The sequence below is a fragment of the Peromyscus leucopus genome, chromosome 8a (genome assembly GCF_004664715.2).
Source record: "Peromyscus leucopus breed LL Stock chromosome 8a, UCI_PerLeu_2.1, whole genome shotgun sequence".
In the NCBI taxonomy this organism is placed as follows: Eukaryota; Metazoa; Chordata; class Mammalia; order Rodentia; family Cricetidae; genus Peromyscus; species Peromyscus leucopus.
Window position 1 is genome coordinate 29,951,891 of NC_051085.1, and position 21,043 is coordinate 29,972,933.

The window sequence follows — 21,043 nt, forward strand, 5'->3', positions numbered from 1 at the left end:
CTCCTCTCGACTTCTTAGGGTATTGGCACAGCTATGAGAGAACCGTGGGCTTCTATGATTCTGCTTCATTCCCTGTCTCTAGACTGTTCCCATTAACTCCTGATATCATCTATTGATTTGCATTTCTCCTAGACTCTAATGGTTAAAATCATTCTCTCCAGAATAGTTATGCAAATATGTAACATTAAATTTCATGAACTACTGTGACTCTTTCAGGCAAGTCACAGGGTATGCTGGAGGGGCAACAGCCTGTTCTTAAGAATTCATAGTCACACTTGAAACATCAAAGGTTTAGGGGCCGAATCAGGTCCACTGTATACTTTTAGTAACACTTCCTCTGGCTCACTCAGAGGAGTCTTCAGAGGGAAGTTTTCCTTTTGTAGTAGCTATTTTATCCATGACTGAGAGAGTGAAACTAAAGGTACCCAGCAATGTGGCTACCATAGTGAAGCAAGGACATCAGGTAGCACATGTGTTCCCGGGTCATGCCCAGAACCATGCAGCGAACTATCCATAGGCTTTGCCAAAAAAAAAAAAAAAAAAAAAAAAAAAAAACACCTTATAAAGAATTATCTGGCCCTTCAGGAATATCAAATGCCTTTAACCCCAGGACTTAGGAGGCAGAGGCAGGGAAGATCTCTGTGAGTTCAAGGCCAGTCTGGTCTACAAGGCAAGTTCAAGGACAGCCAGGATTGTTAACACAGAGAAACCCTGTCTCAAGAAAAAAGAAAAAGAAAAGAATTATCTGTATGTTAAATTCTTAAGAGTAAAAGTAAATGGATAAAATCATATTATGTTTATAGTACTGTGGTGGTTTGAGTGATAATGGCTTCCAGCTGGTGGAGCTGTCTGGGGAGGATTAGGAGGTGTGGCCTTGCTGGAGCAGGTGTGTCACTGGGTAGGCTCTGAAGACTCAGAAGCCCAGGCCATTCCCAGTTAACCCATCAAGTCTCTCCTCCTCATCCCATCCTTGTGGCTCAGATGTAAGCTCTCAGTTACTGCTCCAGTACCACCCCTATGTCTGTGGCCAAGCTCCCCACTAGGAATCATAGACTCTAACCCTCTGGAACCATGAGACCCAAATTAAATGCTTGCTTTTATAAACAGCCTGACAATAGAACAGTAACTAAGGAGCTAAAGAGATGACTCAGGGTGAATTCTTGCTGCTCTTACAGGAGACCTGGGTTCAGTTCCAAGTACCTCACATGGTGGTTTACAACCACCCCAGAGTCCAGTTCTGACCTCAATGGGCACGAGGTATACACATGGCACACATACATACACACACAGGCACTTACACATACACATAAAATAAAAATATTTTTTAAAAAATAACTAAGACAAATATATATATATATATACAGCCTTCCAAACGCAATTTTACTGTCATCACACACACACACACACACACACACACACACACACACACACACGAGAACATGACTACCAACTTCCTCTTTCCAATGTGAAATATTAATAAGATTTTGATCTCTAGTGACCTGACAGATGAAAAATGGCCCTTTACTAACATTAATTTGAAATATACTAAATTTCCATGAAGATGGTAACTTTTTCTTTATTTATTAGTCAATAATACTACATTTCTTTCTCAATAAACTATCAGTCTTGTTCTTTACCTACTTTTCTGTGGGACTTACTGGTCTTTTACTAATTAATTTCAAGGATACACATAAAAATGTATTTGTTTTGCACATTTTTTGAAAATTTTCCTATGTTGTCATATATATTGTAAATATTTCTCAGTTTTTCTCCCTTTAGCTTAGCTTCTAACATTTTTCTCTACAACCCGCCCCCCCCCCTTTGAGTTAGTCATACTACAGACAGAGCTCAGGATGACCTTGTGTGGTGGTTTGAAAGAAAACAGCCCCCAAAGGCAGTGGTACTACTAGAAGCTATGGTCCTGTTGGAGAAAGTATGTCGCTGTGGAGGCAGGCTTTGAGGTCTCAGATATGCTCAAGCCACGCCGAATGAGATAGACCATTTCCTATTGCCTACTTATCAAGACGTAAGAATTCTTAGCACTGCTGGGCAGTGGTGGTACACGCCTTTAATCCCAGCACTCGGGAGGCAGATCCAGGCGGATCTCTTGTGAGTTTGAGGGCAGCCTGGGCTACACAGCCAGATCCAGGACAGGCTCCAAAACTACACAGAGAAACCCTGCCTCGAAAAAACCAGGGGAAAAAAAAAAAAAAGAATTCTCAGCACCTTCTCCAGTACCTTGTCTGCCTGCACGCTGCCATACTTCCAGCCGCCATGCTCCCCACCATGGTGATAATGGACTGAACCTCTGAAACTGTAAGGGAGCCACCCCAATTAAATGTTTTCCTTATAAGAGTTGCCATGGTCATGGTGTTCACAGCAATAGAAACGCTAAGATACCTTGTCACTATGTAGCTAAGGCTGGCATCAAACTCACAATCCTCCTGCCCCAACCACCCAAGGGTATGTACCACCACATCCAACTCTAAAAGTTCTGTTTCTAAATTATAAGACATATTTAGGGCAGGCAAGATGGCTCAGCAGGTAAAGGTACTTGCTGCCCACACTTGGCAACCTGAATTCAATCCCCAACACCTATACGGTGGAGGAGATAAGATCTATAAAACTTGTCCTCCCCCCCCCCCCGCCGCCACATGCCCTTCTATACACCCAAGAGAACGAAATAATAAAACCATTTTTTAAAAAGATATATCATGATTTTCTGTTCATTTGGCTTCTATATTTTTGTTATGTTTTATATTCAATTTTTACAAGTATTTTTTTCTTCTAGTATTTTCAGTACATTATAAATACATATGTATTAACAGAATTTATTTAGGAGTAAGCTTACACATGAGCTTTTCCTACCCAAATACTTAAAAAAAAATCAGAAAGCTACTATTTTCTTTACCAAAATCCAATATAGTACCAATTCAAGAAAATGATATTTAAAACCCAAGAAAATTTCCAATAGATCAAAAACACCAGATCTTAAACAGGTCTTTCTAAAGTCATGTATCTTAACATCTGCTGTCCATCACTTTTCCCTAAAGACTTTCCAAATCAAGTGTGAAAGCTGGAGACTCCCACAGCATGCTGCTGTAGCTACTTCCTCTGAGTCAGGAACACTCCCACTGGACGGGAGAGGAGGGCTCTGAAAGCTCTGGGAGCTCAGAAAAATAATGGACCGCTTGCCTCTGCTCAAAGCTGTACGGTCTGTGAACAATTCCAGGTGAAGATTCCCACAGAACTGCCTGAAGACCATGCAGGGCTCCTACATGTGGCTTTTGAGCATTATGACCCATGCTGGGTGGCTCTTGCAGTGACGCAGTGGCCTCTGAGTCGCCAAGCCCCTCTGAGTCTCTAAGGAACCCCAATAAGCTCTCTGGCTGGAACTGTTTTGTGGTCTGCTGCTGGTGCCTGACTACAGAGAACAGACATGGTGTTCACATCATCCCAGGAAGAATCACACAGGGCAAGCCTCTGAATTATGGAAATACTCTCTCCTTTACTAAACTTTGCCATGTTCAATTTTTCTGTCACAGGTGCTAACAACAGATCTTGAAACCTTTAATAATGGCAGCTTCTAACAAGAAGAGTTCTTCTAAATACCAAGTATGAAATAAGATGTTTGGCCAGGCATGATAGTGCACATCTTTAATCCTAGCACTTGGGAAACAGAAGCAGAGGTAGTTACCTCTCTGTGAGTTTGAGGCCAGCCTGATCTACATAATGAGACATTGTCTCAAAAAAGAAAAAAAAATAATAAGTTTATCACTCTAGTAAAACATGACCTGCATATGATCAAGTAAAAAAAGTTAACTCACCATGTGAGGAGCGCTAATTGTAGCTTGGAAACCTACAAAACAAGAAGAGAATATTGACACACTCAGCTATGAGAACACACCATTTAATGCATGTAGCTCCTTTTGTAACAGCCACACATTGTTTTTCACAATCTTTTTCAGTTTTTATGATCTTAAGCAAAATTTGTGAGAGAATTGACATAAGGTAAAGTTATAAAATACAATCACATCAAAGGATAATGTGCCCATCTAGTAAACCAACTCCTCTACTTCTAAAGATGCCTTCTGCATGGCTGGCTAGCACCACCACTGTTTGAGACAAGGTCTCACATAGCCGAGGCTAGTCCAACTAGTCTCGGACACCTGATCCTCCTGCCTTCACCTCCCAGGGGCTCAGTTTACAAGCACGTGCCAGCTTGGTTCCTCTGCTGCTTTCTTCCTCTCTTTTTGAAAGGATCTCCAAATGAGCCCAGGCAGGCCCTGAGCTCAGCCTCATCCTGCCTTAGTCTCCCAAGTAGCTGGGATTACAGGCTTGCACCAGGAAGGATTTCAATACACTGAGAATTGATAGATTATTTTTCACTTATTTTCTTCAGATTTACGAAAAGAAAAACTTGTTTCAGTATAGTAAGCATGCAAAATCTTAACAAAATTAGTCTCACACTTCGGACAACACTTTAAAAAGTCAGACGACCAGCTAGAGACGAGTGAGCACTTCAGTGTGCTCCTCTGTTGCCGTCTAGTACTCAATCACTGTCTGGTGCTAGTTTTCTGCCCGTGTCTTTCTTCCTTCCGGTGTTAGAGTCTCAAGACTTATTTACCTGCTTCTGCCTCGGAAGCAGTCTTCACTGAGCGGTGGTAGCAGGTGCCTTGGGGTTCAGAAGCTCCCCAGGATCTTCTTGCTGACTGTCACAGTGCTTCAAAAGAAGACATGGCAGCTGGCCCACAGAACCCTGAGGCACTTCTAAGCCTCAAAGGCGCCCACTGCCAAGGCTCAGCAGCTCAGCAAAACCTGCTTCAGGACAAGGAGTTAAATACGGAACTTTCTAAAGACAAAGGAAAGCCAAAGCATCGGGGCCAGTAAAACAGAAAAGCCAGTAATGACTTACTTATTCCCTTTAAATGCTGATTTGAAAAATCAATGCCAATATGCAAGTTCAAAAGAAGGATCCTCAAACTTAGCACTCAGCTAAAACTAAAACTCTTTCTATAAAGTTTTGTTTTTCCTTAAAAAATCCCCAAACTTCCTGATTCACAAAATATATTTTTAAAGACATAGAAGAAGATGCATTTTGTTACAAAGGGTAGGTTGGGATTATAAAATTGAGCGAGAAAATTTCAATTACTGGGGTTCTAAGTCATATCGGTATACTGCTCTTTTCCTACTCATAAAATTACAGAGTCCCTGAAGAAAATGAGAAATATCAAGCTTACCTATTGACTGTGGAGAATCCATGTAAGGGTTTGATTTTGCATAGTGGGAGCGGTCTGTAGCCAGCATCACTTCAAATACTTTATCTGTCTTGATGATTCCATTCTCTGAAATGAATGAGACAGCTATTTGAAGCAGATGTGACATCAGATGTATTTCAGAATCACTCTGGCTGCACTGCAGAGTACAGACTGAAACGGGTAAGACCAGAAGTCGCCGCCGCCTCGATGCAGGCAGCGGTCACTTGGCTCCAATGACAGCAGTCATGGCGGAGAAAACGAGGAGGTTTCAGTTACACTCAGTAACGTATACTGAACCGACTCAATGACTGGACCGGACTGGAAGTGGGGTAACAGGTGAGGGGACAGTCACTTGATGATATGAGAAAGCCTGGAAAGGAATCAGGACTAATCGAGAGCTGTGGTCACACAAGCAGGAGCATTCAGCAGTCAAGACATCCAAAGCTGAGGTTCAGGAGAGTCCTGAGTTAGAAATTATGCTGGGATTAAAAGGCAAGCACCACCACTACCCAGACTATAAATAGCTACTTTAAAAAAATGAGACTTCAGTTAAAGCAACATGAGTAGCTTAATTATTTATCCAAACTAATGTCATTTATTCATCAATTGTGAAACTTTCAATTTTGGAAAATTAATGATAGTCATACAGCTGTTCAAAACAGACAATACAATAAAACCCTAAACCTGAGATCAAGAAAGGGCAGAAACAAAACCAAAATGACCGATAGCATCACTCTCCCAGAAAGAGAATACAAAGTCATTCCCCCAAAAGGAAGTACAGTGCTAAGTACTGTGGGAGGCACAGAGGCCTTATACTCACAGATAAGCACCAAGGGGACCTGGAATCCTTCAAGGGAAGGAATGTTACACCTGTTATCCACCCAGAAGACTGGCGCCGATGTGCATTCTCTAGTCTAGTGACCTGTGCGCTGTCTTTGCGGCCAAAGACTTTTCTAGCACCTGACCCTCCTCCAGACCTTTACTGTAAGCTTGTTTTTCTCAGTCAATCTATAGAACCTATCTTTATGGATTTTACAAAGAGTTTTGATGTAGCCATGTCTGACTTGTATTTAGCTTACTTTGTTCCTCAAGGAGATTCATGTATGTTTTCTTGTGCATGCTGGGTTGAGTTCATTATCACCAGAATTACAGGACTATTTAGAATAGTCAGTCAAAAAGTAGATAGAAACAATCCAAATGTTCATCAAAGGATGAATTGTGTAAAATGTGGTATATCTATGCAATGGAACATCACTTAATCACAAAATAGGATGAAGTACTAATTCATAAAATGCAGATGAACCTGAAAAAAATTATGGAAGAGGTCAGTTATAAATTGCTATATATTGTATGAATTTTAAATAAAATATCCAAAATCGGTAAATCCACACATTAAAAATAGATTAATAGTTGCTAAAAGTTAAGGATGTCGGAAAACTAGGAATGTGAGACAGGTGCCTTTCTAGATAATGAAAATGTTAATGTGACCACAGCTGCGGTTGGACATCTCTGTAAACACAGCAAAACCCTTGAATGACACGATTTAAATGGATAAATTATACTGCATGGGATTTACCACAGTAAAGCTGTGTAAGGAAAAAACCACTTGAACGGGCAGGCAGCAAGCAGGCTCTGTTCAACACGGAAGAGGGGATGCCTTGGGGCAAGACGTGACAAAGCGCAGGAAATGGAAAGGGAAGAAAAATCTGATGAATGCAGCAGCACCTCTTTCTCCCTCCCATTTTCCACCTCCACCACTGACATCATCACCTATCACAACCCTGTCAATCACAGAGCTCCTGGGGATGGCCTGAAGCCCTCCCCACAGGAGAGACAAAGGAAAACTAAGCTGGCTTCAGTCAAGGCTACTCTAAAAAGATAAGGAAGATCAAAGCACTTCGATGGATGACTACACAGATAATTTGAAGCTCCCCAGAAAGTAAGCAATCCAGGAATAATCAACTTTAAAACAAATTCTGGAAAACTGATCCATTTTAAAGAAAAAAGAAAAGAATTAGAACCTCAAGGCAGGTTAAAAGCAGGAGGTAACATGAGGTTTTTTTTTAGAGACCATTCAAAGCAAAGCAAGAATGAAGTAATTTTCAAGAAGCTCAGATGAAAAACGGCAATGAGTTACCACTGTTTCAAGAATTTAGGGGTGCACACAACCCTTCCTGTGGGTCCTTCTAGAGCCTAGCTTCTTATATTTTTGGTTGGGAGCCTAGCTCTTAATGGCTGACCATCTCTCCAGCATGAGCCTAGCTTCTTCAACTATAGGTCACAACCCTATAACTGTGAAGATTAAAAATAAAAAGGAGGGGGGCAAATAAAAATGTTTCTGACAATGCAAAAGAGGCTGAAGAGATGGAGAGCAGTTAAGAGCACCAGCTGCTCTTCCAAAGAACCCTAGTTCGATTATCAGCACCCACATCAGATGCCAAACCAAGCTGCATTAAATGATTTTCTTATTTTTGGCAATCTATGTCATATATAACCGCCACTGTGAAGAAATATTTCTTTCAAATATAACTGATTTTTCTTTAGATGTGCCAAAAAGGTAATGTGCTGTTTTGCTTTGCATGTATGGCCTAATTAGAGGCTACATATCCGTCCAATCGCCAGTAGCCTACCTGAAACAGTGAGCAGCTTTGGAGCCACCCACACTCAATCTGCTTGCAACCTTAGGGTACAGGGGCCCTAATTAATTAACTATCAAAGTGGCTATCCTGAGTCCAAATATGTAGCAGATCCAAATAAGAACTTATTAGGGCTTTAACAGAATTTAAATTATAAGCCGAATTTTAAAAAGTTAGAAAAACTAAGGGCTATATTAAGAATGGATACATTTTTTCCTTCCAATTTGGGATGTAGAAAGGGACAGAGGGTGAATCAAATTTCAGGGGGGAAAAACCCCACAAAAATATTACACAAGAGGCTGGGCATGGTGGGATATGCCTTTAATCCCAGCACTCAGGAGGCAGAGGCAGGCGGATCTCTGTGAGTTTGAGGACAGCCTGTTCTTAGGGCAACATAGTTGCAATTTCTTTACTAAAGTTGATAATATATTTTATTCTGAAAACTGAATAAGTCTGTTCTGCCAACTTAAAAAAGGAGACCAGGGGACCACCTTGGGTGTTCTTCTTTAGACAATGTCCACCTTTTTTTTCTGAGACAGGGTCACTCTCCATCCATCAATGGCCTGGAAGTCACCAAGTGGGCTAGGTCGGTTGGCCACTGGTCACAGGGATCCATCCTGTGGGATTACAAGCATAGATCACCATGCTTGGCTTTTTTTATTTTTTATTTTTATTTTTTAAACTTGGGCTCTGGGGATCGGGCTCAGTCCCTTGTGCTTGTAAGACAGGCACCTTGCCAAATGAGCTACCTTCCTAGATCCATGGACATTAATATATTTTCTTTTTTTGCTCCAGCCCTGCACGGACAGTTTATGAAATAAAATTTCTATCGTAATGAGTAAGGTCCTGAGATGCATATTGTTCTGCTGCAAAGCATTTGGCTTATTTTTAATGGTGTTCATCTTTTTTTAACGGCTCATCGGTATTTCTTTTTTAGGTATACTTTTGTAGGTACTTTTCTGGCCAAACTACAAGCTTCTCCAATCATTCTGCTCTGTTCTCTTTACTTCTACTTTTCACTATAAATTTGGCTAAAAGCATTTAGCTGGTAATATTCATGCCATAGCCTGAATGCTGTTTTTGCTCTGAAATTTCCTCTACAAGATAAACTGGTCTGTTGATTTAAGCTCAGGCTCCCAGTCTCAGGGCATGGATAAAATATAGTCCAACTGTTTCCCACAGGTTAACAGGGTGAGGTGACAGTCCAATCGCCAACAGAATCGTTTCCACGGGAACCTCATCAGCACAGTATTTACTGTCTGCATTCTAATCTGTATTCTAGTCCTCCCAGTCTCTACCAGAATCACCTGCTAAACTGTGCTTTCAGCATCTTACGCTTTTTCTAGCTTGCTTCTTCTACCTTTTCCAGATTCTTCCCATGAACAAGTTCCCGGGACTGCATTGCACTGTTTCAGGTATAACTGTAGTCAGTGGCCCTACAATGTAATACCACTTTCTATTAGCCAGCTTTCTCTCGTCACGATAAGTACCTGAGGTAATTTATGTTCAGGTATATTCTGGTTCACAGTTTCGAAGACTTCAATCCATGTTTGATTTGCCCTATTTTTTTGGAGCTGTGGCAAGACCACCCAGGGATGGACATCAGTTGGTTCCATTGCACATGGAGGTAGACCTTGGTGCCATCCTTATGACAGTTTTTCAGGCATTGAGAAGGCCCAGTTACGGGCCTGGGGGGATGGCTCAGTAGTTACTAGCATTTACTGCCCCTGCAGAGGACGGAGGCGTGGCTCCCAGCACCCAGCGGCATCTTACAATGCCAGTAACCCTTGTAACAGAAGATTTGAAATCCTCTTCTAGATTACATAAGCACAGACACACTATGGTGCCCATACATATATGCACACAAAACACTCACAGACATTAAATAAACCAATCTTTTTTAATTAAAATTATGGCATGGTAGAGATATCCCCTAAGAATACAAGGGAAAGGCCAGACAATCTATGGCAGAGTTGGGGGCCCCTGTAAGGAATCCTGAACTACGCAAAAATAATGAAGCTGAGGGAGTGAAGTGTAGGCTGCAGGAAGATTCTAGAAAGTCAGAATTGCTAGGAACATGGAACACCAGCCAAAGAAAACGACAGGCAGGGTACACATCTGTAAGAGGCTGAACAAGTGTCAAAACAAAAACCTACAGGTGGGGCCACCCAAACCCTGGGTGTTCACGTCTGTTAGGGAACATCCTGATTACCAGACACAGAAAGAATTTTATGTTGGCCCTGCTGGGGCGTTGTCTTGAGTTTGTCTGATCCCATCTTTCTATGCTCCAATTACTCCCTCTTGGGATGTAAATGCATGCCTTTGCTTGTCCCACCACTCTATTTTAGAAGAATGTGATATGCATTTTTGATTTCTTACAGGGAATCAAAACTAATTCTGCCTTCAGTCTCAGAGACTTTGGACTACTGAGCATCACCAGAACAGTAAAGGCTGGGAACTCTTGGAGGACTAAAATGTATTTTATTTTATTATTTTTTTTGGGGGGCGAGGTGTTTCAAGACAGGGTTTCTCTGTGTAGCTTTGCACCTTTCCTAGAACTCGCTCTATAGACCAGACTGGCCTCAAACTCACAGAGATCTGCCTGCCTCTTCCTCCCGAGTGCTGAGATTAAAGGCGTGCGCCACCACCACCCGGCAATTTTTTTTTTAATCTTCTTTTTGGTTTCAATTTATTTGTTTGTTTGTTTGTTTGTTTGTTATGTATACGGCATGTATGACTGCAGGTCATAAGAGGGCACCAGATCTCACAGATGGTTGTGAGCCACCATGTGGTTGCTGGGAATTGAACTCAGGACCTCTGGAAGAGCAGTCAGTGCTCTTAACCTCTGAGCCATCTCTCCAGCCCATGTATTTTATTTTGTGAGGTGGACATGGGCCTTAAGGAGCCAGGAGCAGAATGTCATAGTTTGAGTCTGCAATTTCTCCCCAAAATTGGCCCCAGCTTGGCAACAGTGGGAAGTGGTAGAAGCTTCAGAAGTGGTGACCAGTGAGAAGTCTTCAGGTCACTGGTACCCTGGTCTCCTCTCCATTTCTCCCTACCTGGCCATCAACTGAGAGTTCTATTTGGCCATGATGTGCTACCTTAACACAAACCCAAAGCAACAGGACCAACCAGTCAGACTGAGACCTCCATAACCATCCCCAAGGAACCTTTCCTCTGTATAACTGGTTATCTCAAGGAACCGATGACAGTGCTGGAAACCTAACAATGACAATACAGCAAAAGGGGTGGCTATGGAAGGACTGCTGGGGGTGGGGTGGCATGGAAATATTTTTATGGGATACAAATAAACCTTGGAGAAATGAGGAGGACCAGTGTAGATGTAAATTAGACGGATTTAAAATCTGGTAAAACTTTCCCCAAACTCATTATAAAGATTCATCTCAAGGGCTGAGGATGTAGCTCAGTGGTAGAGTACTTACCTAGTATGTGAAAGCCTTGAGTTTGATTCCCAGTGCCAAAAGATGAAGGGGGGGGGAGTGTGGGGAGGTCTCAATAAAAGAAGTACTATCCCATTTTATTAGTTTATAAGAGTTAATATGATTTATCTTGCATTTCTTCTCAAGTATCAACAAGCCAACAAATTTTTCACCTTTTACTTCTCATCCAGAATGATTAAATGAGGTAGACTCAAAACACACTGAGGATATCAAGTCTAAAAGAGTAGATTTAAAACTACACTATAATCAAAGAAGTAGCTTACGTAACAGCAAAGACAAAGTGTGTCATCTAAGTACCAGGTATTATTCAAATGTACATGGTTGTCCTCTACACATGTTAGTTTTAGTTGGTCTGTAAAAGTAAACTGTTTCAACGTTACTTCCCAAAGGAGAAGGCTATGTTTCTTAGGTGCCTTTTCATCCATATGTAAAAGTAGGTAACATTGGCAGTTAATGTTAAAATGTTTGCTTCTTTGCCTGGCTCCTGAAACATACATACTCCATAAGCATTATGCAATCTTTAATGCTATTTTAAAATCACACAATCTTGGATTTGGAATGTTCCTCTTAGAACTAATGTATATTCAAATCTGATAACAAATCCCCCCTGTAGCGTCCCTTACAGTGAAATAGTCAGCCATCCTCTGCTTTAGTATATACCTAGTGACAGAAAGCATCATTTTCTTTTTTGAAACAGGGCTTCTCTGTATAGCCCTGGCTATCCTGGAACTTACTCTACAGACCAGTTTGGACCAGAACTCAGAACTCTGCCTGCCTCTGCCTCCTGAGTGCTAGGATTAAAAGCATACACCACCCCACCTAACTTCAAAGCAAACTTTTGATTGTTAAGGTAGGCTTTGTTGAGTTCTTCCTTATAATGAGTCCATATCTGCCACCTGCTTTATCCTCTTCTACATATTTCAAGTGTTTTATTATTCCCTAAAACCTTCGCTATGCTAAATTGGGCACTTCAGTCCCATCTAATATGTCAACTCTTTTGCTCTCCATCACACTTGTTCAATGGTCCTTGGTTTTTACTGTCACCCCTAAAGCACCTCCATCAGAAGACACAAATACATGTAACAATACAATGTAACTTTCTCTTCCTACAGCTTAATTTCACTGTAAGTAGCATGTAAAAGAGCCAATCATCTAGATCAAACAGAACTTCCTGTGACAGAGGGTATACTGTATAACTGTATTTTTCAGCAGGGTAGCCACTAACTTCATGAAGTTACCAAGGTCTTGAAACATGGCGGAACTGAAAATTTAATGTAGTTTTTACTTAAGTTAAATGTAAGTAGATACACATTGATTTTTTTTTCCCTTGGTATGGTACAGGAAACTGAATCCTGACCTCATGCATGCCAGATAAGAACTCTATCATTGAGCAACATTCCTCAGGTCACCTAATATCAAAAGTTTAAATCATAAAAATGAAATAGTGTCTTATGTACACACCATGAGTTACTATCTGTCAGTAAAACTACCCCGAGATGGCTCAATGCTTACTGACATGCCTGATGACCTGAATTTGACGCCTGGAACCCATGTAAAGTGGAAGGAGAGAATTGACTCTGTAAAGCTGTCCTCTGACCTCCACATGTACAGACACACAGAGACAGACAGACAGACAGACACACACACACACACACACACACACACACACACACACACACACAGAGAAAGAGAGAGAGAGAGAGAGAGAGAGAGAGAGAGAGAGAGAGAGAGAGAGCGCTCCAATTTCTTAGGCTCTTATGAGCTGGTCATGTTTATCTAATGTGCATGTAATGAGTAAAGGGCTATTAAGACAAAATGCTCATTTCCACTAGGTACACTACTAAATAAGCACAGATGCTGTGAGTGGGATAAGAGAACCATTTTAGTGGGGTGTAGTGTCGCACATCTTTGGTTCCAGCACTTGAAAGGCAGAGGTAGGTGATCTCTTATGAGTTCAAGGCCAACCTGATCTACAAATTGAACCCCAGGACAGCTAGCTAGGGCAATTGCACAGAGAAACCCTATCTTAAGAAGCCAAAAGAAAGGAAGAAAGGGAGGGAGGGAGAAGAAGGAAGCAAGGGGAAGGGGGAGGGGAAGGGGGAGAAGAGGAAGGAGGGGAAGGGGGAGAAGAGGAAGGAGAAGAAGGGGAAGAAGAGGGAGGGGAAGGGGAAGACGGGGAAGGGAAGGAAGGAAAAGAAAGAAAGAAAGAAAGAAAGAAAGAAAGAAAGAAAGAAAGAAAGAAAGAAAAGAAAAGAAAAGAAAGAAAAACAGAAAGAGACAGACAGACAAAGAAAATCATTTTCTTTGCAAAAGTAAACCCGTTAGAGCCAGCATGGTGGCACACAGCAGTAAACCTAGTACTCAGGAAGCATATTTGCAAGCATCTTCAGTCTGAGACCATTGTAGCCTACAGTGTGTTCACAAGACCCTGACTCAAAAAAGGGTGCTAGGGATACAGCCCAGTGACACAGCACTTGCTTAGTATGCATGAGGCCCTAGAGTCAATCCCCAGACGAGGGAGGAAAAAGCTCGCACTTCAGAAGTACAGACAGGAGGATCAGAAGTTCAATGGCATTCTCAACTACACAAGTTTGAGGACAATGTAGGCTACAAAAGCCACCATTTCAAAACACTAAAATAACAGAAACAACAACAACAAAAAGTAAATGTTTTTAGGACTCAACAACTATAAATTATAATCTTATATATTCAAATATGAATCAAATCTGTTCTTTCTCCCAAATAAATTCCTAATCTGCTCCTCTCTCTGCAAAGCCAACCCCAAATAAAATCTGCTGTTCACTCACTCACTCATTTCCAACTCAGGAAATAGTAAACCATCCCAGCTGCCAAGCCTAAAACTCTGGGGTCCTATACTTGACTTGTCCCCAGTCATTTTCCCACACCTCATACCCAAACCTAGCACTTGCAACTGCCTCTGTCTGAGCTGTTCACACCTCAGCTCTATCCTCGTAGTTGGTCTGGCCCTTCACCAAACCTTTGCTCAAAGGATATACTGGTGAGGCATTCTCTTCTGCAACTACAAACCCACTGTCCCAGACTTTGACAATGGTCATCCTGTGAGGTACTATTTACTTTACTTAGCTGCTTGCTGTAGAAGAAAACTACAAAAAGGAGTGGGTATTTGTTTTGCTCTTCCCTTTATCCCTAGTGATTGGCACACAGAAGTTACCCCACTGCATGCAACGCCAAGTGCCTGTAGGCCAGTTACTCAAGAGGTTAAAGAAGGATGATGAGCCCAAAGATTCATGGCTAGCTTCGGAGACATTGTCCTGAAAATCTTTATAAATAAAAGAACAAAGAGGAAGCATGGGGCTGAAGAAATGGCTTGGCGTTGAGAGCACTGGCTGCTCTTTTAGAGGACCCAGGTTTAATTCCCAACACTCCCATGGCAGCTCAAGACTGTAACTCCAGTTCCAGAGCTTCCAACATCCTCACACAGACACACATGCAGGTAAAACACCAATGCACATAAAAATAAATAATCAAATAACAATAAAGAGGAAGCATTCCAGTATTAATTGATGATTGATAATCCTACAAACATTGTATTTGGAAGTATTCAAGTATACAATGGGTGATTGGTAATCCTACAAACATTCTATTTGCAAAATTAAACAGTCAAGGATACAAAAGAAACCTAAGTAGAAATTAGAACTAACCCATACATTAAGGAATTGCATTGAAGTTTTTTTTCTTTTTTCAAATAAAAACAAGTTGAGAAGAGGAAGAGAAGGAGTTGCTCATCTTGTTTTAAGTGGCCAGTGTAGCATTTTAAATGTTAAAAGATGACACTGAGCCGCACACCTTTGATCCCAGCACTCAGGAGGCAGAGGCAGATGGATCTCTGAGTTTGAGGCCAGTCTGGCCTACAAAGCAAGTTCCAGGACAGCCAAAGCTGTTACACAGAGAAACCCTGGAGGGGCAGGGGGGGGGGGGGGCCGGGAAAGGACACTGAAATCCAAGCAAGCAGCAAATGCCCCTCATAAAATCAAAGCAAATGGGAAGGCTCTGCAAGCCAAGAAGACACCCTGAAAGCGGTCCAGTCACAAAAAGATCACTACCTTCCAGCAACCCACCATACTAGGGCTCTGGGGGAGCCCAAATTGCCATGGCAAGAGCCACTGCAAGAGAAACAAGTTTGCCATCATCAACCACCGAGCACTGAGTCAGCCATGAAGATAGTTCTAAAAAGCTCAACTATAGACTTGTTCTAAAACTTTATTTTAAAATATATAACTAATAAAGTTAATAAAGCTAAAACAGTGGCAGAATTTAGCTTTGTAATTTTCAATTCTCTGCCTCTATGTAGTCCCTGGGTTTACAGCTGCACACATACAACTTAAGAATTTGTTATCGCCTTGAATCCCAGCACTCTAGAGGCAGAGGTAGGTGGATCTCTGAGCTCGAGACCAGCCTGGTCTTCATCGCAGAGTTTCATGTCAGCCAGGGCTATACAGAGAAACCCTATCTCAAACAAAACAAAATAACAACAACAAAAAAGAATGTGTTAGCTACACAGTCTCCAGCCCCAGCAGTTGAACCAGCTCTGCAGATGACCTAGGACTGGAAGACATACTCAAGCTTTGGAGAAACTGTTCAAATTTACCAAAGAATAGTTACCACGACATTAACCAATGAATGACAAGGAATCTATCATTACAGTCTCAAAGTCTACAAATGATGTATCAACTAAAAAACAAGCAATTTCTTTCTTCAAATACAAAAGAAAAAGCAAATACTTTCGATTGATTACAATATTAAAACTAAGCAAACCATGAGCACATCTTTGTAAAAAAAAAAAAAAAAATTAAAACCGTAACCCCGGCTTCCAATCTGCAGATCCCTTTACTTCAATGCCAGCATGATCATATTTCTAAGACCTCAACGAAATGCCCTCAATTTTAGAGGCTGGCAAGACACTCATGGAAGGGCACTTGTCCAGTGTGTCTAAAACCCCAGGTTTAAACTCAAGCACCACAAAGCACTAAGTATCTATTTCTATTTAAGTATTATTTTTAAAGTGCAATGATGAATATATTAAATACCTGACAGTCCTACTTATTTCTCTCATTTCTCTCTTTTGCTCTCTATAAAGATCTTGGCATATAACGGACACCGAATTGGCATTCCTGGGGAAAAGAATGAGTACTGACTCTGAGAAAATTCATTTTTTTTTAATGGTTCCTGCCTTGAGGTGATTATGAATAGAGTTGAGAGGTAAGGAAAACACATGAAAAGCTTTTCTTAAAAAAGTGTACAAGAAAATTAAGAACTTCACCTGAGAAACTCTGATTATTATTATTTTTTAATTGGTGGCAGAAAGAACTGTGAATTCTGACCAGAGTGAGACTAGGAACTTGCAGTTCGCCTTGGCCTCTGAACCAGACAATGCTCCGTTTCAATTTAAAAAGGTACGTGACACAGCATTCATTCCACCCTAAAACTATCATCAAAGGAAGGAATACAATAAGTACAGAGAATGCTTATTCTCTTTTAAAAAAAAACTTTCCATACACGCTTTTAAAAGCCAAAGGACGGTCCTGAAAAAAAAAAAAGAACATTTTATAGACACGATGGTCTGCTGGATTCAGGACCTCCAAAGGCTCCAAACAGAGTCTCTTAGGAACAGCATGCCCTAACACACCATCAATCCCTTGGCCCCCCTGCCAAGAGCCGATACTCTCTGGACAGCAGCCTGGGAGACTGCTCGCAGCACCCACCCGCAACGGCAGTACTCGGAACGTCCTCTCCCTCCCCGGGCTGGTATCAAACAGCCGCATCTCCCTCCAAAGGAAAAAACAGAGGGCGGGGGAGGCAGAAGAAAGCTTGCAAGGAATCATCTAACGAGGAGGGCAGTGAGAGAACAGACCCGCAGGCTGTGAGGGTGGCGTCCCCTCGGTGCCAGCCCAGTCACCAGGAACACAAGCCCCGCACTTCCCCATCCCGAAGTCACGCCCCTCGCCGGTTGGACTCCAGCAACAGCCCCGCCACCTGTGCCGCACCCTGTCCCCGCCAAGCCCGCCAAGAGGCGACTGCCCCGTCCCACCCGCAGCCAGCAGCCCCCTGGAGGCTTCGCTCCCCTTCCCGTCCACCGCGCCGAGTGACAGGTCCCGGGGGGGGGGGGGGAGACCGCAAACGCACGCCGCCCGGGACTCCCGGTGCAACCGCGCACAGACGCCCTCCAGCAGGCGCAGGGGTGCAGACCGAACGTTCCGGACGGTCAGGCGGGGTTGGGGGGGTTGGGGGGGTTGGAGGACGGACAGCGTCCAGGCCTGGCCCTTCTCCGTGGCCCACGCCGGGCGGGGGTGGCACTTACTGCGGAGGTTGTGGATTAGCTCCGAGTGGCTGGCGCCGCCGGATTTCCAGGCCATCGCGAAGCACACCCGGAGCAGGTACAGAACCACCTTCAGCGCGGCGACGGTCCCCAGCAATTTCCCCAAGAGTGAGACCACCTCCCACACGGTCACCGCCCCGCCGCTGTCCCCGCTCGAGCGGCCGCTGTTACTGCCGTCGCTGCCGCTGCCGCCACTGCGCGCTCCCGGCATCCCCCGCGGCACGCATGCGCTCTGTGACGCCGCGCAGCCCCGGGGTGCGGCCGGGCGGGGCGGGAGGCGGGGGAAGGCCTGGAGAGACCGGGGGTAGCCGGTGGGTGGCAGCCGGTGCCGGGTGACCGTGGCGAGGTCGAGGTCGGGCGAGTCAACGCTGCTGGGTTTCCCCTTTGCTGAGGCTGGCGCCTGCCTCCGTCCTGCGGCCGGCGGGGTGGCGTCCTGCGCGGTGGGACGCGTTCCCACTGGCTGCAGCTCCGGCGGACCCAGCGCGGCGGCGGCGGCGGGATGGCGGGTCCGACGTGTGTCGCCGCTCTGGGGCTCCGCAGTCGCCGCTCCGTCAGCTGTTGCGAGCAGCGGGTCTGCTCCTATGGCCGTGCAGATTGCTAGATGGTTGGGCTACCCTCCCGTCCTGCCTCACCCAACCCGGTGCACTAACATTTAGGCTGGTAGAGTCACGGCGTGTGTGATGGGGCCAGAGATCATCTGAACCGAGCCCAAGGGCGAAGGCCCTCTTCCAGCTCTAAGTCCACCAGCCTCTGTCACAAAAGACGGTGCTGGCGAAGCGGAGACTTTGGGGCTCTGGTTTGTTTTCAGCTCTGAAACCGCAAAATCGAAGTGGAAGAATACCGTGACACGGACTTGGGGGTAGGGATGTTTTTCTGGTTGAGAGCAAGACTAGCCTAGAGCTGTAGTTGGTTACAAAATACCAAAGTATCCTATGGTGAAAGTGTTATTCTTCCCACCCAAGTGTGAGTTTCAACTGACGAAGCCTCACAAATTACACCCGGAGACTGGACACTAGTTTTATTCTTTCCATCTCTGCTAGATTCTGAGAAGTTGACGGGAAACACTGCCTGCCGCATCCAGAGTGTGCTAAAATTGAGACGCAGCCACTGCTTCAGTAAACTTTCAGGAAGGAAACAAGACATCTGTGGTGCGCAATGACTTCAGGAGCAATGTCCAAATTACAGTTCTTACCAAACTTCGTCAAATGCAACACTCAACATCCTTCCAATCTGAAATGTTCATTATCTGTTTTCAATGGATCCTGTAACTATAAATGTCAGTGTTCTTCAACTTTAAGGATCAACAACAAGTTTTAGTTAGTTTCCTATCCAATACCATCTTCTCTTCGAGTCTGAGTAAAAAGTTCAGTCTAGAATCACCTAACAGCTATTAGGTACCTTCATCTGACTGTGCTTTCCTGTAGGGGTCATGATGGTTATAGCTGACTTTAATCGTTACCTTTTCCCACTCCTCAGACCGTAACTATCACCCAACCTCAGTTTAGGTGAGGCCGTTGGAAGACTTGATTTTACCGTTTGTGAATGATTTTGCATAAACTGTCTTTTGCAAAACCTACCATTTCAGTGACTGGGATATTGTATGGGGGCAGAAATAGCCAGGTTAGGTAACAGTCTTCATGCTGAAAAACAAAAAACTCGAGCTCTTCACAATCTGATAACTCTCATAATGTATCACGACCCCTTTCAAAGAAACCGCGAATGAAGTTTTGAATTCCTATAGTATAAAGGAGAATAGATATACCAAAAAGTCCTTCCTCTCAAATTATGTAGGATTTACATTCTAGTCATGAAATCTAGGATTAAAACTATCTCGAGTCTCTAGCTGGTAGTGCTGGGTCTAGTTGGAACAACATGGGCTGGAGGTATCAGAAAAAAGTACACAGAGGTATTGGTCCTTGAAGGGCGAACAGGGCTATGAGAAGTAGCGAGGAGTAGAGGGATATTATAGGTGTTACCAGCAGCTCAGAGGCAGCACAGAACTAGGATTCAGGGGTTGGTGACACAGTTCCCAGCAAACACACTAATTTCATGTAGAAGTAAACTGACCAGGTTTGCAGAGCAAGAAAAAGGTATCAAAACTAAAACCAGAGGGCCCGGAAAGATGGCTCAGCAGTTAAGAGCACAGGTTGTTCTTCCAGAGGACCTGGCTTCAATTCCCGACACTTACAAGGTGGCTGACTGGAATCCTAACCCTGAGGAGCTGCACACTCAGTCCTAGCTTAGGGGGTTAAACATTTTTTTAAGGTTTATTTTATGTGTATGATGAGTGGTTTGTTTTTGTTTTTGATTGGGTCTCACTATATCGCTCTGGCTGTTTGGAACTCATTATGGAGACCAGACTGGCCTCAAAGGGACAGAGATCTGCCAGGCATGGTTTTGTCCACATGTGGGGATGTACACCACGTGTGTACCAACGGACAGTTGTGAGCAGCAATGTAGGTGCTGGGAACTGAACCCAGGCCATCTGGAAGAACAGCAAGTGCTGCTAAAGTTGTTGAGCAAGCTCTCCAGCCCTAAGGTTTTAAAAACATTTTCTCTGTGCAATGAAGTTCATCTAAGTGCTTGTGACTGGTACGTTTCCTCCTGCAATTTTTTTTTTTTAATTTTTGCTTTTAGATTTTTCTCTGACAAGACTAGAGAGATGACTCAGCAGTTAAAAGTATTTGCTGTTCTCCCAGAGGGCTAGAATTGGCTTCTCAGTTCCCACATAGGTATGGCTCATACCTGCCAATAACTCCAGCTTTAGGATATCCAGAGCCTCTTCAGGCACCTGCCCTCACCTGCCCTAACATGCACATATACACATGCAGACACGTACATAGGAATAACTTAAAGTAAAGTAAAAATGAAGTTATTTTTAGGGGCTGGAAAGATAGCTCAGCAGTTGAAAACACACGTTGTTCTTCCAGAGGACCTGAGTTCATTTCCTAGCTCCCACATGGCAGTTCACAACCTTCTGTAACTCCAGTTCCGGGGACTCTGACCCTCTCTTCTGGCCTCACCACCAGGCGTGAATATACACAATAGGCACAAACATACATGGAAACAAAACATTCACATACATAAAATTTGAAAGTCTCTTTAAAAAATTAAGCCGGGACTCAGGAGGCAGAGGCAGGCGGATCTCAGTGAGTTCGAGGCCAGCCGGGGCTACAGAGTGAGTTCCAGGACAGGCACAAAGCTACACAGAGAAACCCTGTCTCGGAAAAAAAAAAATTAAAAATATTTAAAAAGATTTATCAAAAAATAATAAATCTAATCGTTTTCCAATCTCTGAATCTGTCATGGATTTTTCGAGGGGGTTGGTGG

The 21,043-nt window shown here is 43.4% G+C and overlaps 1 protein-coding gene across 4 annotated transcripts in view; it reads right to left on the reverse strand.

Moving 5' to 3' along the window:
• Pcmt1 (protein-L-isoaspartate (D-aspartate) O-methyltransferase) overlaps positions 1-18,212 on the reverse strand; it is a 32,206-nt gene extending 13,994 nt beyond the window's left edge. Inside the window, exons 1-3 of one of the 4 annotated variants that reach the window (XM_028860954.2) lie at positions 17,696-18,209; positions 5,241-5,345; positions 3,828-3,859 (exon numbers count right to left, since the gene is read on the reverse strand). In XM_028860954.2, coding sequence (XP_028716787.1) covers positions 3,828-3,859; positions 5,241-5,345; positions 17,696-17,924 — 366 coding nt within the window. In that variant the 5' untranslated portion in view covers positions 17,925-18,209. Of the gene's footprint in view, positions 1-3,827; positions 3,860-4,627; positions 4,821-5,240; positions 5,346-17,695 lie in introns of those variants that run through there. The other 3 variants (XM_028860962.2, XM_037200484.1, XM_037200485.1) reach the window with 3 other exon arrangements.
• Positions 18,213-21,043: the final 2,831 nt, after the last annotated feature.